The sequence below is a fragment of the Amblyomma mixtum genome, chromosome 3 (genome assembly GCF_055824585.1).
Source record: "Amblyomma mixtum isolate Tamu chromosome 3, ASM5582458v1, whole genome shotgun sequence".
Lineage (NCBI taxonomy): Eukaryota > Metazoa > Arthropoda > Arachnida > Ixodida > Ixodidae > Amblyomma > Amblyomma mixtum.
This window is the reverse complement of record NC_143014.1, coordinates 369,607,715-369,628,395: the sequence shown is the minus strand read 5'-3', so window position 1 is coordinate 369,628,395 and position 20,681 is coordinate 369,607,715. Positions and strand designations below refer to the sequence as shown.

General features: G+C 44.3%; 1 protein-coding gene across 5 annotated transcripts in view; it reads right to left on the bottom strand.

Moving 5' to 3' along the window:
* LOC149356740 (protein CutA homolog) overlaps nucleotides 1-20,681 on the bottom strand; it is a 51,438-nt gene that overhangs the window by 15,719 nt on the left and 15,038 nt on the right. For 3 of the 5 annotated variants that reach the window (XM_089584303.1, XM_089584299.1, XM_089584302.1), the window contains exons 4-7: nucleotides 20,473-20,518; nucleotides 15,736-15,785; nucleotides 11,443-11,485; nucleotides 9,092-9,483 (exon numbers count right to left, since the gene is read on the bottom strand). In XM_089584303.1, coding sequence (XP_089440429.1) covers nucleotides 9,379-9,483; nucleotides 11,443-11,485; nucleotides 15,736-15,785; nucleotides 20,473-20,518 — 244 coding nt within the window. In that variant the 3' untranslated portion in view covers nucleotides 9,092-9,378. Of the gene's footprint in view, nucleotides 1-8,884; nucleotides 9,484-11,442; nucleotides 11,486-15,735; nucleotides 15,786-20,472; nucleotides 20,519-20,681 lie in introns of those variants that run through there. The other 2 variants (XM_089584300.1, XM_089584301.1) reach the window with 2 other exon arrangements.

The following is a 20,681-nucleotide window of genomic DNA, read 5'->3' as shown; positions in this document are numbered from 1 at the left end:
GAGTATACAGACACTTAATTTTAGTGGCATGTTTTCTTCTCTATAATGATGCGGAAGACACTACTATGCAAGAATCACCATGTGGTATTTGCCTATGACCACTAAATAATTTCTAATAGAATTTTTTTTAAATGCTGTTTCGGTTTCAACAGCCTATCGATGGCTGTGACATCAGAGAGGTTATAGGTCAAGTGAGGCATAGAAAAACTGGGATATAGTCTCTGCTTCGTTTTAATTCCATACAGTGCTGGAGCCAGCCTTACTCTAGAGCCGGAATGACAATCGAATGTAGAAGCACCAATTGTAGTTTTTCATGCCTCATGTGACCTATACCTCTCTTCGACGTCACGTTCATCATCCAGCTGTTGCAACCGAAACCGAAACAGCACGAGAAAGAAATCCGATTATAAACTATTTAGCAGTCGTACGAGGATACTACTATAATAATGCCTTAATCCTTAATGTAAAGAAGAAAACACGCACCCAAAAGTTAGGTGTCTATATTCCTTTAAGTACTAGACACACTCAATTTTCTGGAGCTAAGAAAAACTGTGAACGAATCCAACTTAAAAAAACAGTAGTTGTTAACATTGGGCCACTGTCCGTGGCATACTGTATTATTCCGCTATCCAGTCACAAAAGTAAACAAAATCAGCTTCTTAATGTTTGACTTTATTAAAAAGCCAGGTGATAAAATTTTAGACCTTAATACTTTTTTCTTGTGATTAGCTTATTGTTTAGGTGACAAGAGAAGTTTTAACAACGTACTACTATAGTACTACTTTTTTGTCATGAAGGAATTCTGTGCACTGGTACTGAATGTGGGCGGAGCTTTTAAAGGGGCACCGCGATGATTTCCTCGGTACCAGTTAATATCATTAAATAGATTCATCATGCTTTCCAGAGACCAGAGCAAAAAGAATTATTGAAATCGGAGCATGCAAACGAAAGTTATTCCACTCTGAAAATTCGAAATGAAAAGCTCAGACGAAAACGCACTTCACTCGCCCATTTCACTCACCCAGTACCGAGATTGGGCGCTACCAATCAGAACCGCGCCTGGCGCACACGCAGCGGAAGCGTGCATGCAGTTGTTGCTTTGTGGGGGCTGTAGACATCCGCTCATTTTGACGGCGTCTTCCCCCCGTGTACGCGACGCCGTACTCAGGGCAGGGGTGACTAACAACAAAGGAAGCTCCCCGAAGTTTCTTTTTTAGTCGGACTGGAAGGCGGTGGGCAGTAGCCGTCCCCCCCCCCCCCCCCCCCCCCCCCCCCAAACTCGACTCCGCTCTCCTGTCCGGCCTTTCTTGTCGATTGGCTTTTTTTTTCGCTGCCGTCTTGGTATGGTCCCGGCCGATCTCGACGCGCGCGCTTTCTGGTTTGAGCCAAGGTTTTTTGAACAGCGCTGGCTGCCACGAAGGTTTGAAGCGGAATGGAAAGTGTCGCCCCTAGCTGTATTCTTGTTAGTTTTCATTCGCTTTCCCTGCTTCTTTCCAGTTTTTGTGGCATGCGAAAAGCTTTCAGTACTCAGAGACATAATATTTTGGATTCATTTCGCAAGTATAAAGGAACAATATGCAAACTGGACGCCCAACCAATGAGAAAGGCAGCGCCCTATCTGGATGCCGCTTCATTTCCGCTGCCGCAAATGGCCGCCGCGTTGCGACACCATCGGCTCGAAACAAGCATTTCTAGCGAAGATTAAAATATCAAATATTATGATTTCGGTGATCTCATTGCGCGTTCGGGACTCACAATGTCCCTTACTCTGCATACAAAGAATAAAGACCCCATGCTTTATCTACATCGCAGGGCACCTTTAAGCTATATCCGGCTATAGTTTGGAAAGGCACCTAGAATGGTACAGAAGACCACCCGAGTCAAATTTCTGAGTGATGTTGCTTTCACGCGTGTGTCGATGGGCCAGAATGGAAAAAAAAGAGTACTTCGACAACAGTGCTCACCATTAGCCGACATATTTGTTACAAGCTGTTGCAGATAACTCCATACTATGGTGGCTACATGGGTGGCTAGAAGGAGAGGTGTTCGCATCGGCGCGCCGGAGAGGGAGCGAGAATTCATGAATTAATAATGCAGAGGAATGGGAGACCATACTCAGAAGTGCCGACCTTAGCATACAACGATACGCTACCCGCCTGGCAGCAGAAGCTGCGCGACTATATCGTTGCTAGTCTTCCAGCTGCGACGCTGCCCCTCCCCGGACTCCTGCGTGCGGACCCGGAGGGGCACGGGTCTTCTTCTGGCGGACTAGTTGGCACACTTTTCTGAAGGCTCGCAGCAAAGCGTGTATTGGCACTGAAAACTATGTTTGAAATTGCTTCTCTGTATATTAGCTGCGTGCGCCGCTGGCACTCCGAAGCGCTGGAAGATGGCGAATCAAATTACTTGCCGTGAGCTTGTCACCAAAACAACATCCGTGCAGTTTTCGCTTTGATGCCGCGGTGTTCTCCATGACATCTCAATTGAAGTAGAAGCATCAGCAACCATACTTGAACGCTTTATTTTGATGACTTGCACATTGAAAGGCAAGGTCTATTTCGTACAAGCTTTAATAAGCAAGACATTTATTTGACACACTCTTACAATTGAACGTCAAAAACACCATCAAAAGAAAATGAACAAAAAATATGCATCAGTGTAGGGGAGAACTGCAAGTTATACAAGAACTAGGCTAAAGGAAGTAAATAAGGCAAGTAAAAAGAAGTCAATATACAATGCTAAAATGGGCATACACACATGGCATTGAGATTTGATTGCCAAACACAGATGTAGTCATAAACCAGTTTATGAAAACCGATTTCTACGTTTGTCAAACACAGCCAGATTGTGACATCAAATTTGCTAATGAGACCTTTGTTTTGGTTTGGTTTATGGGTGTTTAACGTCCCAAAGCGACTGAGGCTATGAGAGACGCCATAGTGAAGGGCTCCGGAAATTTCGACCACCTGGGGTTCTTTAACGTGCACTGACATCGCACAGCACACGGGCCTCTAGAATTTCGCCTTCAAGAAATTCAGCCGCCGCGGCCGGGATCGAACCCGCGTCTTTCGGGCCAGCAGCCGAGCGCCGTAACCACTGAGCCACCGCGGCGGGGCCTGAGACCTTTGTAACAATGTGAATAAGACATTACTAAAAAGTAACAGCAGACAACACAATGTGGGCAATGTACAATAACATGAAAAAAGAAAACCTTGTTGGCTGTGATAACTTTATGAAAGTTAAGTAGTACGTCTCAACTTCAAGAACTTCATCTTTTCTCTCTTTTTTTTTTGGTTGCACGCATTTTCTCCAGCAACAAGAAAATGCATCCTTGTTAGTGTGAAGAAGCGAATGATTTGATTCGTCACTTCGACTTTGTGCTGCTCACAGCCGACCATATTTAACCTCTTCACAGACAGGCAAGAGATGAGGTCCATGATGCTATCAGTTTTCAACTGGTTGAAACTGAAGCAATAGGTGAAAGCATCCTCCATAGCTTTGACCAGATCTGCTAGGGACTCAGACGGGTACAGGAGGCCACCTCTATCTATGTAACGTGTGAGGCATGACTCTGCCGGAAGCAAGCTCGAGTCCTCAGGGTGAAGCAAAAGCCTGCTACATTCGCTGCACTTGGTCTTTTTCAACATCTTCCGGGCCACATAGCCACTGACGTAATAAGTGATCCGGGAGTCACTTCTGCATCCAACGATTTCAGTGTGGTCAGGGAGTACTTCACACGCCACAATCATTTCATGAACTTCGTTGAGACGACCCACATCTAGAAGCTCATCCAGCTTATTCTGTAGTTTCGTGGGATTAGTGTGAGTGCCCGGACTTAGAAGGCTGCTCAGGACTGCTGAAGGAATGTTGCCACTGGAGGGTGACTGCGCTAAGCTGTAAAAACTGAGGCAGTTAAGAGATATCAAAAATTGTGTCGGTGTAGGATGATCGTTCGAGCCAGACATTTGCCTCAGTATCCCGAAGAGGTTTTCAAGCGAGTCTTGGCACAAACGAGAAGTCATCAGGTACTTAAACCCCAAGGTTTTCGTGACATAGAGCAGGATGGAAAGTGTGCTGTTAAGAGTAACACGAAGTCCTTCGGCTGTTGATTCGCTCAGGAACCCACCCTGCTTAGGCACAGCTTTTTCCCAGGTTGCTAAAAACTCCAGAAAGCATTTGATGCTTGCTACTTCTTTACTGTCTGGTCTTAAACCTCGCTTTGAGTACCTCGATGTCATGGCATCGATGAGGTCTCTCATCATAGAGACAAATGCAGAAGTAGCCTTGGTAGAGCCAGCGCCATAGCAGTGTTCCACTTGGCTGTTGTAGACATACAGGCCCCTTAAAACTTCCTCACTGAAGAAGGTGAACGCCAAGTTGACCCGCATTTTTTCAAAGCCATTAGGCTGGCAAACAGCCACGGTGACATGCGGCATTGCCCTGAGGGTCACTGAACTTGAAGTGTCGCATTTGCAGGCCTCCTTCACATATTCGCTGCTAACTCGACCATCTGGTGTTAAGAGCCCTTTGGAGGTTACAGCATTACGCACACATTTCACCAGGTGGGGGAAATCTGACAAAAAATGCAAATACCGGCTTGGATCCACTGGGTGCTTTACTTTGCACACTGTCTTTTCGAGCTTCCCACTTACACCAAAAATTTTCCACATGCTGCGGTTCCACACAGCCCCATCGCATGTTACAAAATCCACGAAGAGCCCCGATTTCTCGGCACAAATCACAGCATCAGCAATGATTTTGGCCAGAACATCTGCCTTTACATTGCTTCGTGCACCAAATGCACCGAGAATTTGTTGCCATCTGCCTGTGAATGGCTGAAACAAAATTACAAGGCCATGGTCACATTTAGCACCTTCTTGCCCGGGTGAGCTGTACTTGCCAAGGTCAACAAAACCGTGGACTTGCCCTTTGCTGTTTAGAGTCAAGTTTTCGGACAGTTTCATTTCGTCCACGAGTATGCCACCGTGTCGATGATACGGATCAATAGTGCGTGCTTTCTCTGCAACAGCCGTGAGCACTTCTTCATTAAAGCCAAAACCACTTTTATATTTACGGACATAGGTACGCAGGCATGAAGGGCTCAGTAAAACCATGATCTTGAGCCTACGAATGTGCTCGTAAAGACGCGGGCTATTTATATTCATCACAATGCATTCAAGAATCCACTCTTGCTGAAATATCATCCCATTTGTTTTCCTCCTTTTTGATGCTTCAAAGCATTCACGTACCTGCACTTGCTGTTTTTTTGGCAGGCTTTGCAACTTCTCTTCAAAACTAGAGCTATTTATAGCTTCGTTCTCCTGTTTCATCTTTTCTATGGTCTCACTCATCTTTGCAATGCTGCGCTTTTGCCGTCGCAGCTGCGCATTTTTTCGCGTTAGCTTCTGTGTGAGGTTAGCTTTTGCCTGTCTCGCTTTTGTACGCTTGTAGTATGCCTGATTTATCAACAGCTTACGAAGGTACTTGCACTGCAAGCATCGGCTTCTATTTTGGACTGTTCCACAACACGCGAGGCTGTGAAGTTTCCCTCCATGGAGTCTGTGCTTTGTTTTTATTTGCGCACTTTGCATTCCTATTTCCATTTCAAACCCCTCGCAAGAAATCATGGCATCCATTTCGAACAGGAGGTCCTTAACATCATTAATTCTGTCAACATCCACTGCTTTTACAAGAACACCCTGTACATATGCCGTGCAATGAAAGGTTGAGGCATTAATTGAACACAAAAGTAACTTTTCAAAGCACAGAGTTCCACCACTTGAAGCACACACCACTGAGAACGCCACAACGTCCGTGTCCTTTGGGATTACATGTTTCGCCCAGTACTTACTTGGAAGGTCTTCTTGCGTCATACCCTCCAAGATATTGTAGCTGCCGCTACCGTTCGAGCTTGATGGAACGACGGTTTCAGCACTGTGCGGCTCCTCGTGAATGGAGTCAACCTTTCTACGCTTGGAAGTCGCACCTCCATTGGACGACACAGTCTTTCTTTTTGGAGGCAGCTTTTTTGAGAGGTAAGCACGCACATTCGGAAATATCATGGGAATCGCGTCGTCTGTCAGTGTAGGACTATCACGAGGGATTTCCACAGACTCGCCGTTGATGACATGCTTGTAGCTACGGACGATGAATCTCTCGTCGAAATGAGCTTCGCACACAACGCAGTTCTTCTCCAATGGCTTGTCAGCACGAGGAATCACGCGCTCCCAGGCCCTGCGTCGTTCATCGTCGACGGGAACAGCAAAGAGAGACGCCTTCTTCCCTTGTTTGCGGGCCGAAACATACCCCGCCTTGCATCCAGGTGCAAAACAATGTCTTTGCTGTTTAGACATCACTGTCACGTCGGTACGTAGCGATTGCAAAGAAATTCAAACCAGCACACCACAGACGTTGTGAGAACACGCGCCCGGACCTGTCTGTAGGCGACGAAACGTGCGGCGACGGCGGTCGGCGGGTGCTCTTGACGGGTCTCGGTGGCGCCGCGCGCGCCGCCTCGTGGCGGCATGAAACACCAGCACGCCTCCGAACACGGCGCGACCGCGACGATGCTGACACCTCTCCTTCTAGCCACCATATCCATACAACGCGCCCACAAACAGAAAAGCAGCCAGCCAGCTGCACTTAATGGTGATGATGATAGTGTGGCCTTCACTTTGAAACGGGCAGGTGCCTAAAAAAGTGTTCTGGCCGGATACACAGAGCAGAAAGAAAAAGCAATATCAAGATCAAAGCGGCAAACACACACACAAATGCTGACAAAACTATTAAAGAAAAACAGATGGCTAATGTCACACTAGAGTAAGTATTGCTGGTAACGCCCTGTGCACTGCGGCGCCTCCGTCATTGCAAAAACGCCCCCCCCCCCCCCCCCCCCCCCCCCCCCGCTTCCATGCATCAGACTGCGTTCAAGAGAAGCACGAGGAGCGGCGGACAAGGCCTGGTTGCGCCGCTGGGCGCAATGTCAGCACCCAAATATATTCTTATACTGTGGCCAGGTGCCCCCGTGGACCCCCTAAAACAGTTACATGGCCCATCAGGTGCCAGCCGATCTCTGCACCCACCCTTCCAGTAAAATGGATGCCATCTCATTTAAACCCTCTGCCAACGCCCAGCTGCTCCACGCACTTCCCTATTTCAGCCACTTCGAAGCCTTTCTTCAGGCATAACTTCGTTACCTCCCTATTAAGAGTCACCACGTCCCTGTCAACCTCTTCGTCCCATCCTAGCACCTCCGGCACTGTACACACCACGATCAGCACTTGCTGTGCTATTAACCTGAGCTAACATTTCCACCACTTGTACGCTGTGCTATTAACCTGAGCTAACATGTCCACCACTTGTACGGTGTCACCATTGGGGACAACATTCAGTCCCAACTCTACCATTACCAGATTGCGCCCTGCCACATTCCCACTTTGCTTTTCATCTAAGTACCGCATACATTGTCCTCCCTGGAAAAGTCCTGACTGATACTCACCTATCTCCTTTTACCTGCTCGACTACAGCTCCAGCACACTTCCTCATGTTTGAGTCATCAGCAATAAGCACCTAGGTACTCTCTCCCTCCTTTCTAATGTCACAATAGCAGCACCGCTGTGCAGCTTCGCAGTCGCTCCTGCCACAGGAGTGGTGGTCCATTTACTTTTCTGGACGATAGTACTTGGCATTGAATATGCGTAGCTAGTTCGCCACGACTCACAGCATAGCTTTGGTGCGTAAAAATTCGCATTTACTGCCTTCGACTTCAGAAGCTCTGCATGCCATTATGATCGGGAACCGACCTCCATCCAGCCTGAGTGGATTTTCACGCTGACTCTCCCGTCGGGCAAAAGGTGTCAGCGCAGCCAAGGCGGTGGCGCAGCGATAGCAGCAAAGATTCCTTCCATGTGTTGTAGGAAGGAGGGGCAAGTCCCCACCTCGCCAACCAGTGATTTCAGCTGGGTGCACACAATAGCGCAAGCAGACGCCTGCCGGAAGGTGCGAAACAAGGAGTACCGCTCTTCCCTGAGAAAGGCAGCAGTTTTTTTTCCCACGGGCCACTGAGACCAGAAGACAACTTTACTAGCAGTGCAGATGATTTCTTTGAGACGCCCTAAGTCAACAAGACCGGGAGCTGCCTCCCCTGTACAAATGTACCAGCAGTGACGTTATTGCTGCTGGGAAGCTGTCCCTCGCCACCAGAACAGTTGCAAGGGTGCAGTGGTGACGTCACCTGCGGTGGGCGGCTCCTCAAGCCTACACAAGTGTCCCACTCACTGGAAAGTGCTTAATGGACTACATTTCCCCACCTAAGGACTTGGGGACACTGAGCTCCATTTAACAGCCAGATGGCCTGTGTAGAGCATGCTTATGTCTTTCTCACGTGCTTGATATAAACTCTTGTAAATATGTAAACAAACCCCTTGTGAACTCCTCGAAGCTCGTCCATCCTCGTCACTACACAGCAGCAGATACAGATGGGACCCTGGGGCTTCAGCCTGGCTGAGCTGACCCAGACGAACCAAGGGCCCAGGTCTAACAACGTGCAAGCGAATTTGATGTACACGCCTTCGCCTGCGGAATGTCGCCTCGAGGCAATGCTGCCCATCAGTACAACCCATAAACCCTAGGAGAGTTTTTCTTCCCAAGTGGAAAGTTCTCAATTCCTTATCACAATGTTTCTGACAAGTTTTTCTATTGAGCGTTACTGTTCAATACAGTAACAGAGTGCTCGGCTACTGAGTCAATGGACCTGCTGAAGGTGAAATGCAAAAGGCACCTGTATGCTGTGCAGTGTTGGCACATGTTAAAGAACCCCAGGCAGTCTAAACTAACCCGGAGCCCTCCACTAAGGTGTCCCTCATAGCCCATGCGTTGCTTCAGGTTAATTTTCAATTTTTTTTTATTGTTCAAAACAGCAACAAACACCACTTGAGTCTGCATGTGTCGCTTGCTTTTGTTCTCAACAGCACGGCCACCACTGTCTGCCTGTGCTGAGGGTGTGAGGGGTGCTTTGTATGCCAGCTTCGGAAGAATATTCCCCACTTGCAACTCTACTTTCTTCACAAACAAGGCCACACATTTCAAAAGATTCTGCAGGAAAGATATAAAACTTATTCAGGCCAGTCATTACACAGCCCTGAAAGCTAGAACAGTTGAATGAAGCGTCTGCAAACAATACACCTCCATGGTTGTGAACAGCCTGTGGGTGCTCTCTAGGAGTTGGCAGTGGGGTGCTCAGGCTGCTGTGTCACAGCCGCAGATATGTACAACACAGCCTATGCACACAAAATCATAAAAGAAATTGTTCACTTGCTCACATGTTCCAGGAATCTCACACACTGTAGTCAAAAAAGGAAAAAAGGACCTTGTTTTCATTCAATTCGACTGGGTTGGGGTTGTTCCAGAAGTGACGCCCCCGTCGCCTGCTTCAGGCACGACTTCAGAGATCCACTTTAAGTAGGGTGGGTTTCCATGCTGAATCTGAAAATAAGCATATGCAAAAGGCTCACGAACTCTCCAATACAACTGAAGGGCCGAGTCTGTCAAACATGCCAGATAAAGGTAACCCTAAAACCCAGCGCTATTTTGGCGACTACAAGGACTTCCTCAAGTTAATCAGCATGTAGAGGTGAAAGCTACTCATGTTCTACCACATTCTGCCTTTAGCTGTACAATGCTGAATATTTCCTCATGTTAGGCAGATAACCTAGTGCGAACCTTAAAAGGACACTAAAGGCATAATTAGTAACCGCAGAAATCACTGACAACAGCTGCTTTGCTCGAACAACGCATGACCGAGTATCGAAATCATCGTGAGAGATCTCTCAATCTCCCCTTCGTGCTGTTGTCAGTCAGAGGTGTGATTTCCAGACCATCAAACTTCTGATAAATGATGGTTGAAAAGGCTCCTAGCACAAGGGAAACAGAGTGTGAATGCTTGCAGCATTTTTAAGCATTTTTAAGCCTTTTTACAGCGACGGGGAGGTTATTCTTCTCTGTGCTACACATTCAAGCATTATCCTGCTGCTTCAGCTTGACGGCAGAGTGTCCTGAAGAATTCTTGCAGTACTCTGTAGTATACAGTTATCACCTTCGTCAACCGCCAAATTAAATCCACAGTGAGACAAAGGCATTTTCCTTCAATCTCCAATTAAACTAAGCTGTGCAATCTGTGGCCATCCCATCTCAGAATATTTTTTTCAATCTCATCACCCCACCTGATTTGTTTTTGATGTTGAAATGCACAATGCTAATCCACATCGCTCTTATTCTATTTTCCAGCGATATCCCTATCACCTTGCTTATCACGTAGCCAACTGGTCGAGTTTTGTGCCACTAAATATCCAAGAAAGATGTACTCCACCATTCCAGTACATCACTACCTATCATAAAGTCACCTCAAAAGGGAAGGAAGACGATGACACAAGCGCTATTTCACAACTATGTTATTGAAAAATCTCACTTTTATACCATGCCACAAAACAACCGACAAATAGCAAAGCAAGAACCGCGAGAAAAAAAAAAGAAAAAAGAAAAATCTAACCAGGCAGTAAACCAGAAAAATGTAACAGGTTTGCACTTCCCTTCTGAGATGAATAATGTACAGCTCGCCCAAAGTGCTGTTTCCTCACATCTTTTCTCAAGCCTATCATTGTGCACTTTTCCTATTGAAGTCCTCTGATGTGCACTGCAATTCAAGCGTTGAATCATTTAGAAGTACAATGTCGAAAAACGCCCAGGTGTTCCCCATTAACTTTTGCATACTTCGTTTTTCCCAATTCAACCCTCTGAATGCTTACTGCAGATACGCAGTGAATGACAATGCAAAAGTTATGTTGCCTCGTGTGACACCCCTTTTGTTCGGTATTTCCTCCTTTTTTATTGAAGGCTGTAGTCACGGTGCAGTTCCTGTAGATATGATATTTACAGTCTAAAACATCTGTATTTCCCTTACATAAACAATCACAAACACAAACAGGATTATGCTTTCACCTGTAGTACACAGAGCCATCACAAAATGCAGCTGTGTAATTGTAACGTGCATACCGTGAGCAGCACGGTATGCACGCTATAATTACAGCTTACATAATCAAAAGAATTGGCAAAAACAGCACCTAAAGATACAGAAAAAAAAAATGGCCACTGAAAAGCAATGACAAATCATGACTTGAAAAAACAATGCACCACTTCAATTTGGCGACTGAAATGCACAAGGTGCTTTCTACTCAATCAACCAACTGATCAATAACCTTTACTCTTCCTGAAAATAAGGTCAGAGAAGTAAAAACAAACCTGTGCCAATTACTGTAGATAATGTAATTAAGGCAGTTATTGGCCTCATATGCCAAGCACAGCATTTCAAGCTAAAAAATACACCTGTAGTGCACAGAGCCCTGATGCCACTGTTCCGTGTTGGGGATAACACAGCAGAGCACTTACCGGTGTGGATATGACTTCACACACTTCGTACGGATGGTTCTCCCTGCAAAGAGATCATTTTAATTTTCACATGAGTGTGTTGCTTCTGTCCAACCAAAGCTTCTGGAATGTGCGAGGACACAGGCTTCAGGGGAAAACAGTGCAAATGGCAAGTGCCAAAGGGAATTCAACATACACCTCTCTATGCAACGTCCATTAACTTGGGGTGTGCGAATATTCGGAAATATTTGGTTTGGAAACTGAACCAAATATCCTCCTATTCGATTATTCGAACAAATAAAAGAGAGTATGTTCAAAGTTATTCGAAACGAATATAATATGTCCTCAAGTTTTCTAATAATTTTCAAATAATAGGTGCAAAGTTCGAACAACGCCTACAGTTTTTTTTCTCCCACGACCATTCCAGAAACAAGGACCATACATGTTGCGCATCATTCTGCCATGATTGGTATATGCATCGGTATTGGATGGAGGGTTCAGTGCCATGGTGCGGCCATTCGTGTGGCGGTGTTCGTAATCCTCATACATTGCCTCAGAGATTAGATGACACAGCAGGTCCCAGGCAGATTCAGCAAACCCACCCCTTATGTCTGACTTTGGAGGCCATGCCTCATAAGTAGCTCTAACCCGTCTCATGCACAGAGATATGGTGCTAGATTATTATCTTCCATTATCAACAGCGAAAGGTAATTTTCCTTTGTAAATAACATGCCAATGATAAAGTCAATACACTGACTGTGTTGCAACCCCCTAAACGGAGATCAATGTTGAGTCTTTTAACAGATACAGCTACGACTGCGAAAGCAGCACTTCCCTGTTTCACACGACTGCTCATCGAATCTGCACACAAGCAGCGAATATTCGTAAAAATATTCTATTTGTATTCCATTTGGCTCTCTCATTATTCATTTCGTATTCTATTCGGTTTTTAGCCAAACTATTCATAATACTTGATTCGGTAGCAATGCTACAGTATTCATATTCGATTCAGTTTGGAAAAAGTACTATTTGCACACCTCCAACAACAACTGCTGACAACTTTTTTTATTGGATGCATGTTTTGCTCCCACAATATAATGCTCACATTATCATCAAAAAACACAATGTTAAATTTGGATCAGCGTTTTTAGAGTGAGCTGATAATAACAATGTGAGGCGCAAAAAAGCATGAAAACTATGAAAGATAAGGTGCTCGCAACAAGTCACAAGTGACTGCTCCAATTGTAGCCTGTGGATAAAGTCATGAATTCAACCACTGCAAAGTGATACAGAAAACCTTCTGGTTAAAACAGCTTTTGCGCCAAACAAAGATGATAGTGAGAAGTGAAACTAATCAACTGCACTAAAAAACAAAATCTTTATAGAAAAGGTGCGTTTAGAGTCACTTTAATCAACAATCAATCAGTTTTTAGTTTTGTGCAATTGACTATTTAGAAATAAGCTACCAACTAGCCTAAAGCTGTACATTGTAACTATCCTGTACCCCCTTTATTAATAAGTAAGATCTAGAAATGACCATTAACATAAAAATAGGCCCATATAACTAAGCTAGTTACTTTTCAACTTTTCCAACTTCAGACCCTTGGAAGCCAGAAATAGGTGGACTTATGTCATCCACTAACTTTTAATTTGCGGGCACACACAGGCAAAAATTAAGTGTTCTCGCGGTTCTGGATAATAAAGAGTTGATCCTTTGACACGCTAATTTTGTTTGCACCAAAATGAAAAACTTTTCTGCTTAAATAGTATATTCAGGCCATAACTAAGACAATTTCTTAGTTTTCCAGTGCAAAATACTGGTGGTTGATTTTTCGCAGAGATATGCAAAATTTCGTACAAAGGGTTATAACTGATGAAAATAGCAACATCGAAATGCTACAACTTATCAAGTAAACACCTGAATAATCGTGGAAATAGTTTGATTAGAGATGCACATTATGTTCAAAACTGAGAAAAAAAAATTTTCAACTATAATAAAGAAGTATTTTAGTACCCCCTTTAACATGTTCACTGCTCCAACAATTTTTAGCAACCTGTGCGTTGCGGACCACCGTTGGGCCACCCTTAATTTTTCTTGGGTGTGGCATGACCCACCAGTGAGCCACTGGCGAAGACAGCTTCTTTGAACTGCCAACAGATGGCAGTAATAACCTGGTATGTGTGCTTTTCATGGGCTCTTTGAAGAATCTGAGCTGCTCTACAGCTTCACCCTGTGACACAATGCTTGTGGCCACACTGCTTGCACACATGACGTTGACCGACCAGTAACCCATGACGCAGTGAACATGTCAAGTACTTTACCCTTTCAGGCGCTACTTATTATTTCCACCTGAACAGAACATTAAACCTAAACAGAATATTCAGGCTTCAAGGAGGCCAATTCGCTAGTTTTTCTAGCACAGAGGGAAATGACCAATTTGAGAGCTAAAGCACTATTCCGATGGGTAAACGTCGAGCAAGATCTTGTGGCGTTTGCCAATCTGTGCCAAGTATCTTGCGATGTTCGTGGGTTTGTGCAAAAGGAAATAAATAAAATAAAATAAAATAAATATTGCCGTGACTGGGAGTCAAACCCGTGGCGGCAAAAACAGATCAGTCTACCGCAGTCTTCATCAACTTCCATCTGCAGCGCAAAGACACAGACAGAAGATTCTCCGTCTTCATCGTTGTCATTTATGCAATTCAGCTTTCGCACATTTACAGAACTTAGGCAAAAATTCTCTGCAATTTTTCAGACATGAACGAAATTTCACACAAAACATCATAATGGTTGAAAATTCATCAAATGAACTGCCGAAGGATCGTGGAATTACTTTGTTTTGAAGATGCATGTTGCACTAGAAATTCATAAAAAAAATTATGGAGGGAACTCAAGACTGCGTATACGTGCTATGAATGTGAAAGCATTGTCTCATCGTGAGCACTGTTGTTTAGTTTGGTTTATTGGGGTTTAACGTCCCAAAGCGACTCAGGCTATGAGGGACGCCGCAGTGAAGGGCTCCGGAAATTTCGACCACCTGGGGTTCTTCAACGTGCACTGACATCGCACAGTACACGGGCCTCTAGAATTTCTCCTCCAAAGAAATTCTAGCCGCCGCGGCCGGGATCGAACCCGCGTCTTTCGGGTCAGCAGCCGAGCACCATAACCACTGAGCCACCGTGGCGGGGCTGAGCTCTGTTGTGAGGATAATTAGAGATCCTTTCCTTTCTAATCACACATCTATAAGGAGATGCATGCACTAGGTTCACCTTCATTCGTCAAGAAGTAACGCAGTTTTCTGTGCTATGCGTCGCGTGCTCGCAATCTGAAAGCCCTTGGTCCGATTCCCCTCACTTTCTTTTCTTTGCTGCATACATCACTACCTTATGGTCTACTGTTGACATCATGCAAGAGCATGGCGACGTCAGTGAGAAATTTTGTGCACGCCATGGGCAGCGACAAATGCCGGCTTTTGAGCTAATGAGACAAATAATGCTTTCACATTAATGTACAGATAACTGCATTTGTGGCAAAATTTATTGGGACAAAAAAGGGCAGAGGATGTGCAATCAATTGACAGAAACAGCCGCACGAAAAGAATGAAGACAAGAAAAAACACACAAGTGAGGTTGGGTGCTGAACTATGCACACACTACGCACCTACTAGCCCAAACAAAAGTCCTTATGTGCTACCAAGCTCACTGTTTTGTTAAATATTATTTACTGCATTCACTAGTTGGCATAAAAGTCACCCTGTACACGACATGACGGATGCTAAATTCACCTGAAACCAAGCACTTAGTGCTAGGTGTAGCACACTCAGAAAAAGCTGCCTGCTTGGTTTTGTACACAACTGTTAAATAGTACTTTCAAGTGTTAATGTAATTTCTTGCGCTTGCGAGGCCCACGCATAATGCACGGTCACACTATGCAAGCAACGCCCTGATTCGTTCAAAATTAATGCACCTGCAGAAATTAGACAGATGACCTACACTTGAGAGCAAAACTGCTGGGGGGTACCTAGGGGGATGTTTGGAAGTTCTGTATGTTTGGGACTGGTGCAAAAGAGGTGCCGCACCTTGCATAACATACACGACAGTTCTTGCAAGGAGGAAATGCTGGTACATAAAAAGGAGGGGCAAAATGAAAATAAAAGGAACAGGGCAGAATGGCTCGCTCTCATTTATGCTTTCCTCTGACCAACTTGTCTGTAGTGTCCCTTTTTAGACGAAACAGGACAAGGACTTTGAAGGTAATCCAGTACGGTTTCGAACCTTGAAGCCAAGCAGGCATACACCGAAGAAAGCTCTTACCGAACAAACTTTGTCATTTCATCTAGCCGCGATGTCCTTGATTTGATCACCTGAAAAGCACGAGGCCACAAAAGTACCGGATTAAGAAATAAGCCTATTAACGCACGTCTTGTAAGAAAGTGGATGCACACAACAAAACAATGAGACACTGAACACAAGCCCTGTACCTGATATGCAGCAGCAACTTCAGGTCATTCACCTAAGAGTGATAAAAAATACCAGCCAGCTGCATACTCTGCACTACCTCGGAGAGTGAGCACAGCACACAAGATTTGTGAATGCATGAACAAACCCTCCCCCACTGTTAAACATTTTCAAAATGCAGTTAATGAATACAGAATGCCAAGCTTTTGAAAAGTGCAGAATAGTAAGTTCTTATTATGGCTATTATGCTATAAAACAAGCTGCGCAAAGCACTACCAGACCTTCCAGCCATACTCCCCAGCTTTCACACTAAGTAGAACCTCTCTACAGCAAGGCCGAGCGGACCAGCAAAAAACTTTACTATATCAGTGTCTGTACAATATCAGTTATTGGTAATGGCATGGCTCTCAGGAAGGATGCAGACTGGTAATTTGGATACTTACTAAACTTGTGATGATTCAGAAAAACAAGCACTTGGAAGTACACAAGCATACAAAACCGGACGAGATGGAGTTGTTGCATGTAGGAAAATTAGCGCAAAAAGGACGGTGAAAGAAAGGGGACACACGAGAGCACCTTCTCACAATAAATTTCATTGGGAAGGCTACAGAATATATATACATTGTGAAAACAGGCAACAAAAAGCACAAAAAGGAAGGCGAAGGTAAAAAAACTAAAGTGACGATGAAATGTGGGAAAAGCAAGTCTGAAAAATATACACAAAACACGTGCACGGAAGCATCACTACCTGACAAATGAGTCGAGGTAAGTGATCTTATTTTTGTCACGGTAATACATTCCTCTTCCTTTTTACGTTTTTTGATGCCTGTTTCCACGACACATATTCTGTAGCCTTTCCAATAAATTAAAGTTGTGAGAAAGTGTTCCTGTGTGCCTCTTTTCTTTTGTAGTTTTTTTTTTGCACTAGTTTCCCAACATGCAACTTGGAAATACCTCCCATCTTGCTCTAATCATCCAATTAACCTATATATTCCTAGTGCCCTACATGTAGGATGCTGCTTTTTTTTGTGCAATAACTCTAAGCTTGCACCAGTTAGCGTAGGCTCAAGAGTATCTAAACTCTTCCTGTGCAAGGGTTGTGTTGGGTGCCATTTTTGAAATTCAACCCCATTGACTGCACGATGTTTCTGCAAGAAAAACATCATTTTTGCACACTGTCACAAGGAAAGCACCACACGTGATGAGAAATGTGATTCTAAAGTCGTCGTCAAATGCTTGAAGCTTTACCACTCGTAACATGTGGCGAATCTGCCTAGTAACCTACATTGCAGGATGGCTCAAAAATCAGTCTTGAGAAAAATACTACCACCAATAAAAAGATGATTATGAATTGTGACGTGAAATAAAAATTTCATATAGAAAAATATTTTATTTTATTTTTTTTTCAGATTTCTAAAGTTTAGGTATATATGGGTTAAGTGCTAATTGTTTATCTTCAGGTATCACATTTTACGTTTCCACGGTTTTTGGTTTCACCTAAGCTGTGCCATTACCATATCTGTACAAATAAGCCAGGCCATGAATAATAATGTGAAGAGGAAGTTTCACTCCATATGAAAACGAAAGTGCGTGCGCACACAGCGTTGTCTTCCACAGCCTCAGTGTCATTTAAGAGGCAATAACGAAGAAGCGTGTGCAGCTAAACACCCTGCTACTTGACACCGCTGCTACTTAGTGCTTCACGCTGTCCAGTGCTGCTACCATTCGTCCCCTTTTCTGTCCTTTCCATACACCTCACTGCTCTACTGCTGCCTTTCTTTTCTCAGTGGCCCATGCTGCCTTCTTTCCATGTTCATAGCTAGCTTTTATTTTTGTTTACGCACCGCATGTAGCCTCATGGCCTCAAGGCCTTCAAAAGTTGGCTCCTCCTTGCAATCACGAGAATGGTGGTTAAGCCATCTCAAAGAGCGCCGTCGCACTGCAGCCGCTGTTGACCTTGAGATTATGCCACTGCATGTCTGTGGCTCCCAGACGTTCTTGACTTTCCAAGTTTCATCTCTTAGTGCCAGCTTCAATAGTCAGCTTCACCACCAGACTTGTTTAACAACTGAAATCGGCCAAAAAGTTATGTCCGCAGAAGGCACTACTACTTTGCAGAAAGGAAAAGAGGCAGAGGAACCTTTATCTGCGTTAACTTCAGGTAGCTGCCTTCAAGGGGGCTCAAGGAGTGAGGTGCAGTACAACCTTCTCTCTCAGTGATAGCCTGCTCCAACTTGTGTTTCACTTTTGCAACATCTATTTCAATATTTTCTACACCTCTTGTGGCAGTAAGAACATAGGCTTTTTGCTTTAGTGAAAGTTCAGTGTTGGAACGTTGCTGTCGAAGGCTTTAAAGAAACAAGGAGTTCATCGTGCGACCTGTCATCATGACAAGTACGGTCGACAAAGTGGATCAACTGAAGATGTCACTCTGAAAACAGAGTTTTTTTCCAAAAGCCTGCCAAAACAGCAGAAGAAGGGGCGATAGCAAGCTGCATTATTTCCCATCTAATATCAAAACCAAAACTTGCAAAACATTTCACCGATGGGTTATTTGCGAAAAAGTATTTGCTTGAAGCCGCAGTCACTACCTGTCCCAGCATGAAACAGGAATTCAAAACGATAAGCCTTTCACCCAATACAGTTCTGGAGAGAATTGCTGAGATAAGCGACAACATTGAAAACACCTTAATGAAGCAATGTCGGGACTTCGAAGCCTTTTCTCTCGCCATTGACAAAAGCACTGACATTACAGAAAACGCCCAGTGTACCATCTTCATTAGGGGCATACACAAAAATCTGAACATGACAGAAGAGCTACTGGACATTGTCCCGATGAAATGCACCACTACATGAATGGACATCATTCTGATGCTTGGAACTGAATACATCAGCTTGCAATGGGAGTGGATAGTGCGTGCGACATCCGACAGTGCTCCATCAACAGTCAGAAGCAGAAGCAGTCGTGTAGGATGTTTGCAAACGAAGCTTGAAGGGCTCGGAGTCACTGAACAGTTTGTGCGGGTGCACTGCATCTGATACCAGTAAGCACTAAGCAGCAAGACACTGAACATGAAATCAGTCATGGACGTTGCGTTCATTACAGTGAACTTCATTTGTTTGTGAGTGTGATATAAAGTTGAAGCGCACAACCAGACAAGGATGGTGAAAGAGACGAGAGGCAAACAAGCGCTCGTTTGTCTCTCATCTCTTTCACCATCCTTGTCTGGTTGTGCGCTTCAACTTTATATTATGTCTCACCAACACGCCCAAACAACCACTTTGCTGAGTTTGTGAGCGCTCAACCACCGTCGATTCGCCTCTCCGTTGGAAGAGGAAGAATGCAATCATAAGGAGATCCCATACCACACGAACATGCGCTGGCTGCGTCACGGAAAAGTTGTGAAGAGATTTTTTGAGCTCCAAGAGGAAATAGACAGCTCCATGGAGAAAAATAACCCAACTGCCCAGCTGTCAGGCGAGAAGTTGCCTCGTGCCCTTGGATTTCTCACAGACATATATGATCACCTGGACATCTTGAACATAAAACTTCAGGAGAAACAAAAAATTGTAAAGGAAATGAGCGAGGATGTTCATGCATATAAGGCCAAACTACAAGTCTGGCAGCGCCAAATAAAAGCGAATAAGCTGCACCACTTTCCCACTCTCGAGCCACTAGGATACGTTGCCCAAGAGTCTTGAGATGCTTTCCCATATTTGCTCTGTTATCTCAATAAAGAATTAAAAATTCAGTTTCAAGACACTTGCAGCCTCTCCAAACAGTTCAAAATTTTCTCTGTACCCTTTGCTGTGAGAGTCAACGATGTTGAGCCCAAGTTGCAAATGGAGCTTGAACTTCAAACAAGCACCACATTATGACAGAAGTGTGAAGACACAGGTGTCCCAGAGTTTTACATTTTTTCAAATAAGGCAATTTTTTCAAATCTGCAGCACCAAGCGACAAGGATTGTTGTCATGTTTGGGAGCACATACTTGTGCGAGCATCTCTTCTCTTTATTGAGCGTGAAGAAATCTGCACCGTGTTCAAGGATGACAGACAACCATGACACTTTTTTTAGCTCTGATGAAAGATATGGCAGGCATCACCAGCCAGTGAAGAGACTCCAAACTCCAAAATCTGAAGTCTTGTACTAAAAGCCCAAAAGTAGCACTAGAACATGGAATGCATTGCCATGCTGCAAGCATGTGTTTCACACTTGTGTACATATGCACAACAAGGTACAACCACTACCCATCACTTTACATATGTGCAAGACCAGATTAAAAATAACAAAAGGTACAAGAAAGAACTGTTTACATTGTAAACAGACCACACAGGAGCACAAAAAGAAAAACTATGCCAGCAACTTTCGAGAACAGCATGCCGTGCCAAGCATGCTTACAATGGCAAAACACCCAAATGATAAAACTCTCGTAGTGCCTGACCTAGCCTTCAGGTCATCAAAACCTCTGGACCCAAATGCAATAAGCCATTGCAAAACACTAAAGATTCACTGGTACACCAACTAACCCATCAAAAAGAGATTACGAATTTCTATGAAATTTTGAAAGACAGATAAAGCAGCACCTTACCATGAGAACCTCAGGGTCAGTCTGAATTTCATTCTTCCACTCATACCTACAAGAGAACATTTATTTTTTATTTATTTACAAATACTGATATCCCGTGACGTTCGGACACTGCAGGAGTGGGTACAGAAATTTACACATAAAACACAACATAAACATTAAGAAAGTACATGACTAGGTAACTGTCACACAAACTAATCGCCAGATAGTTG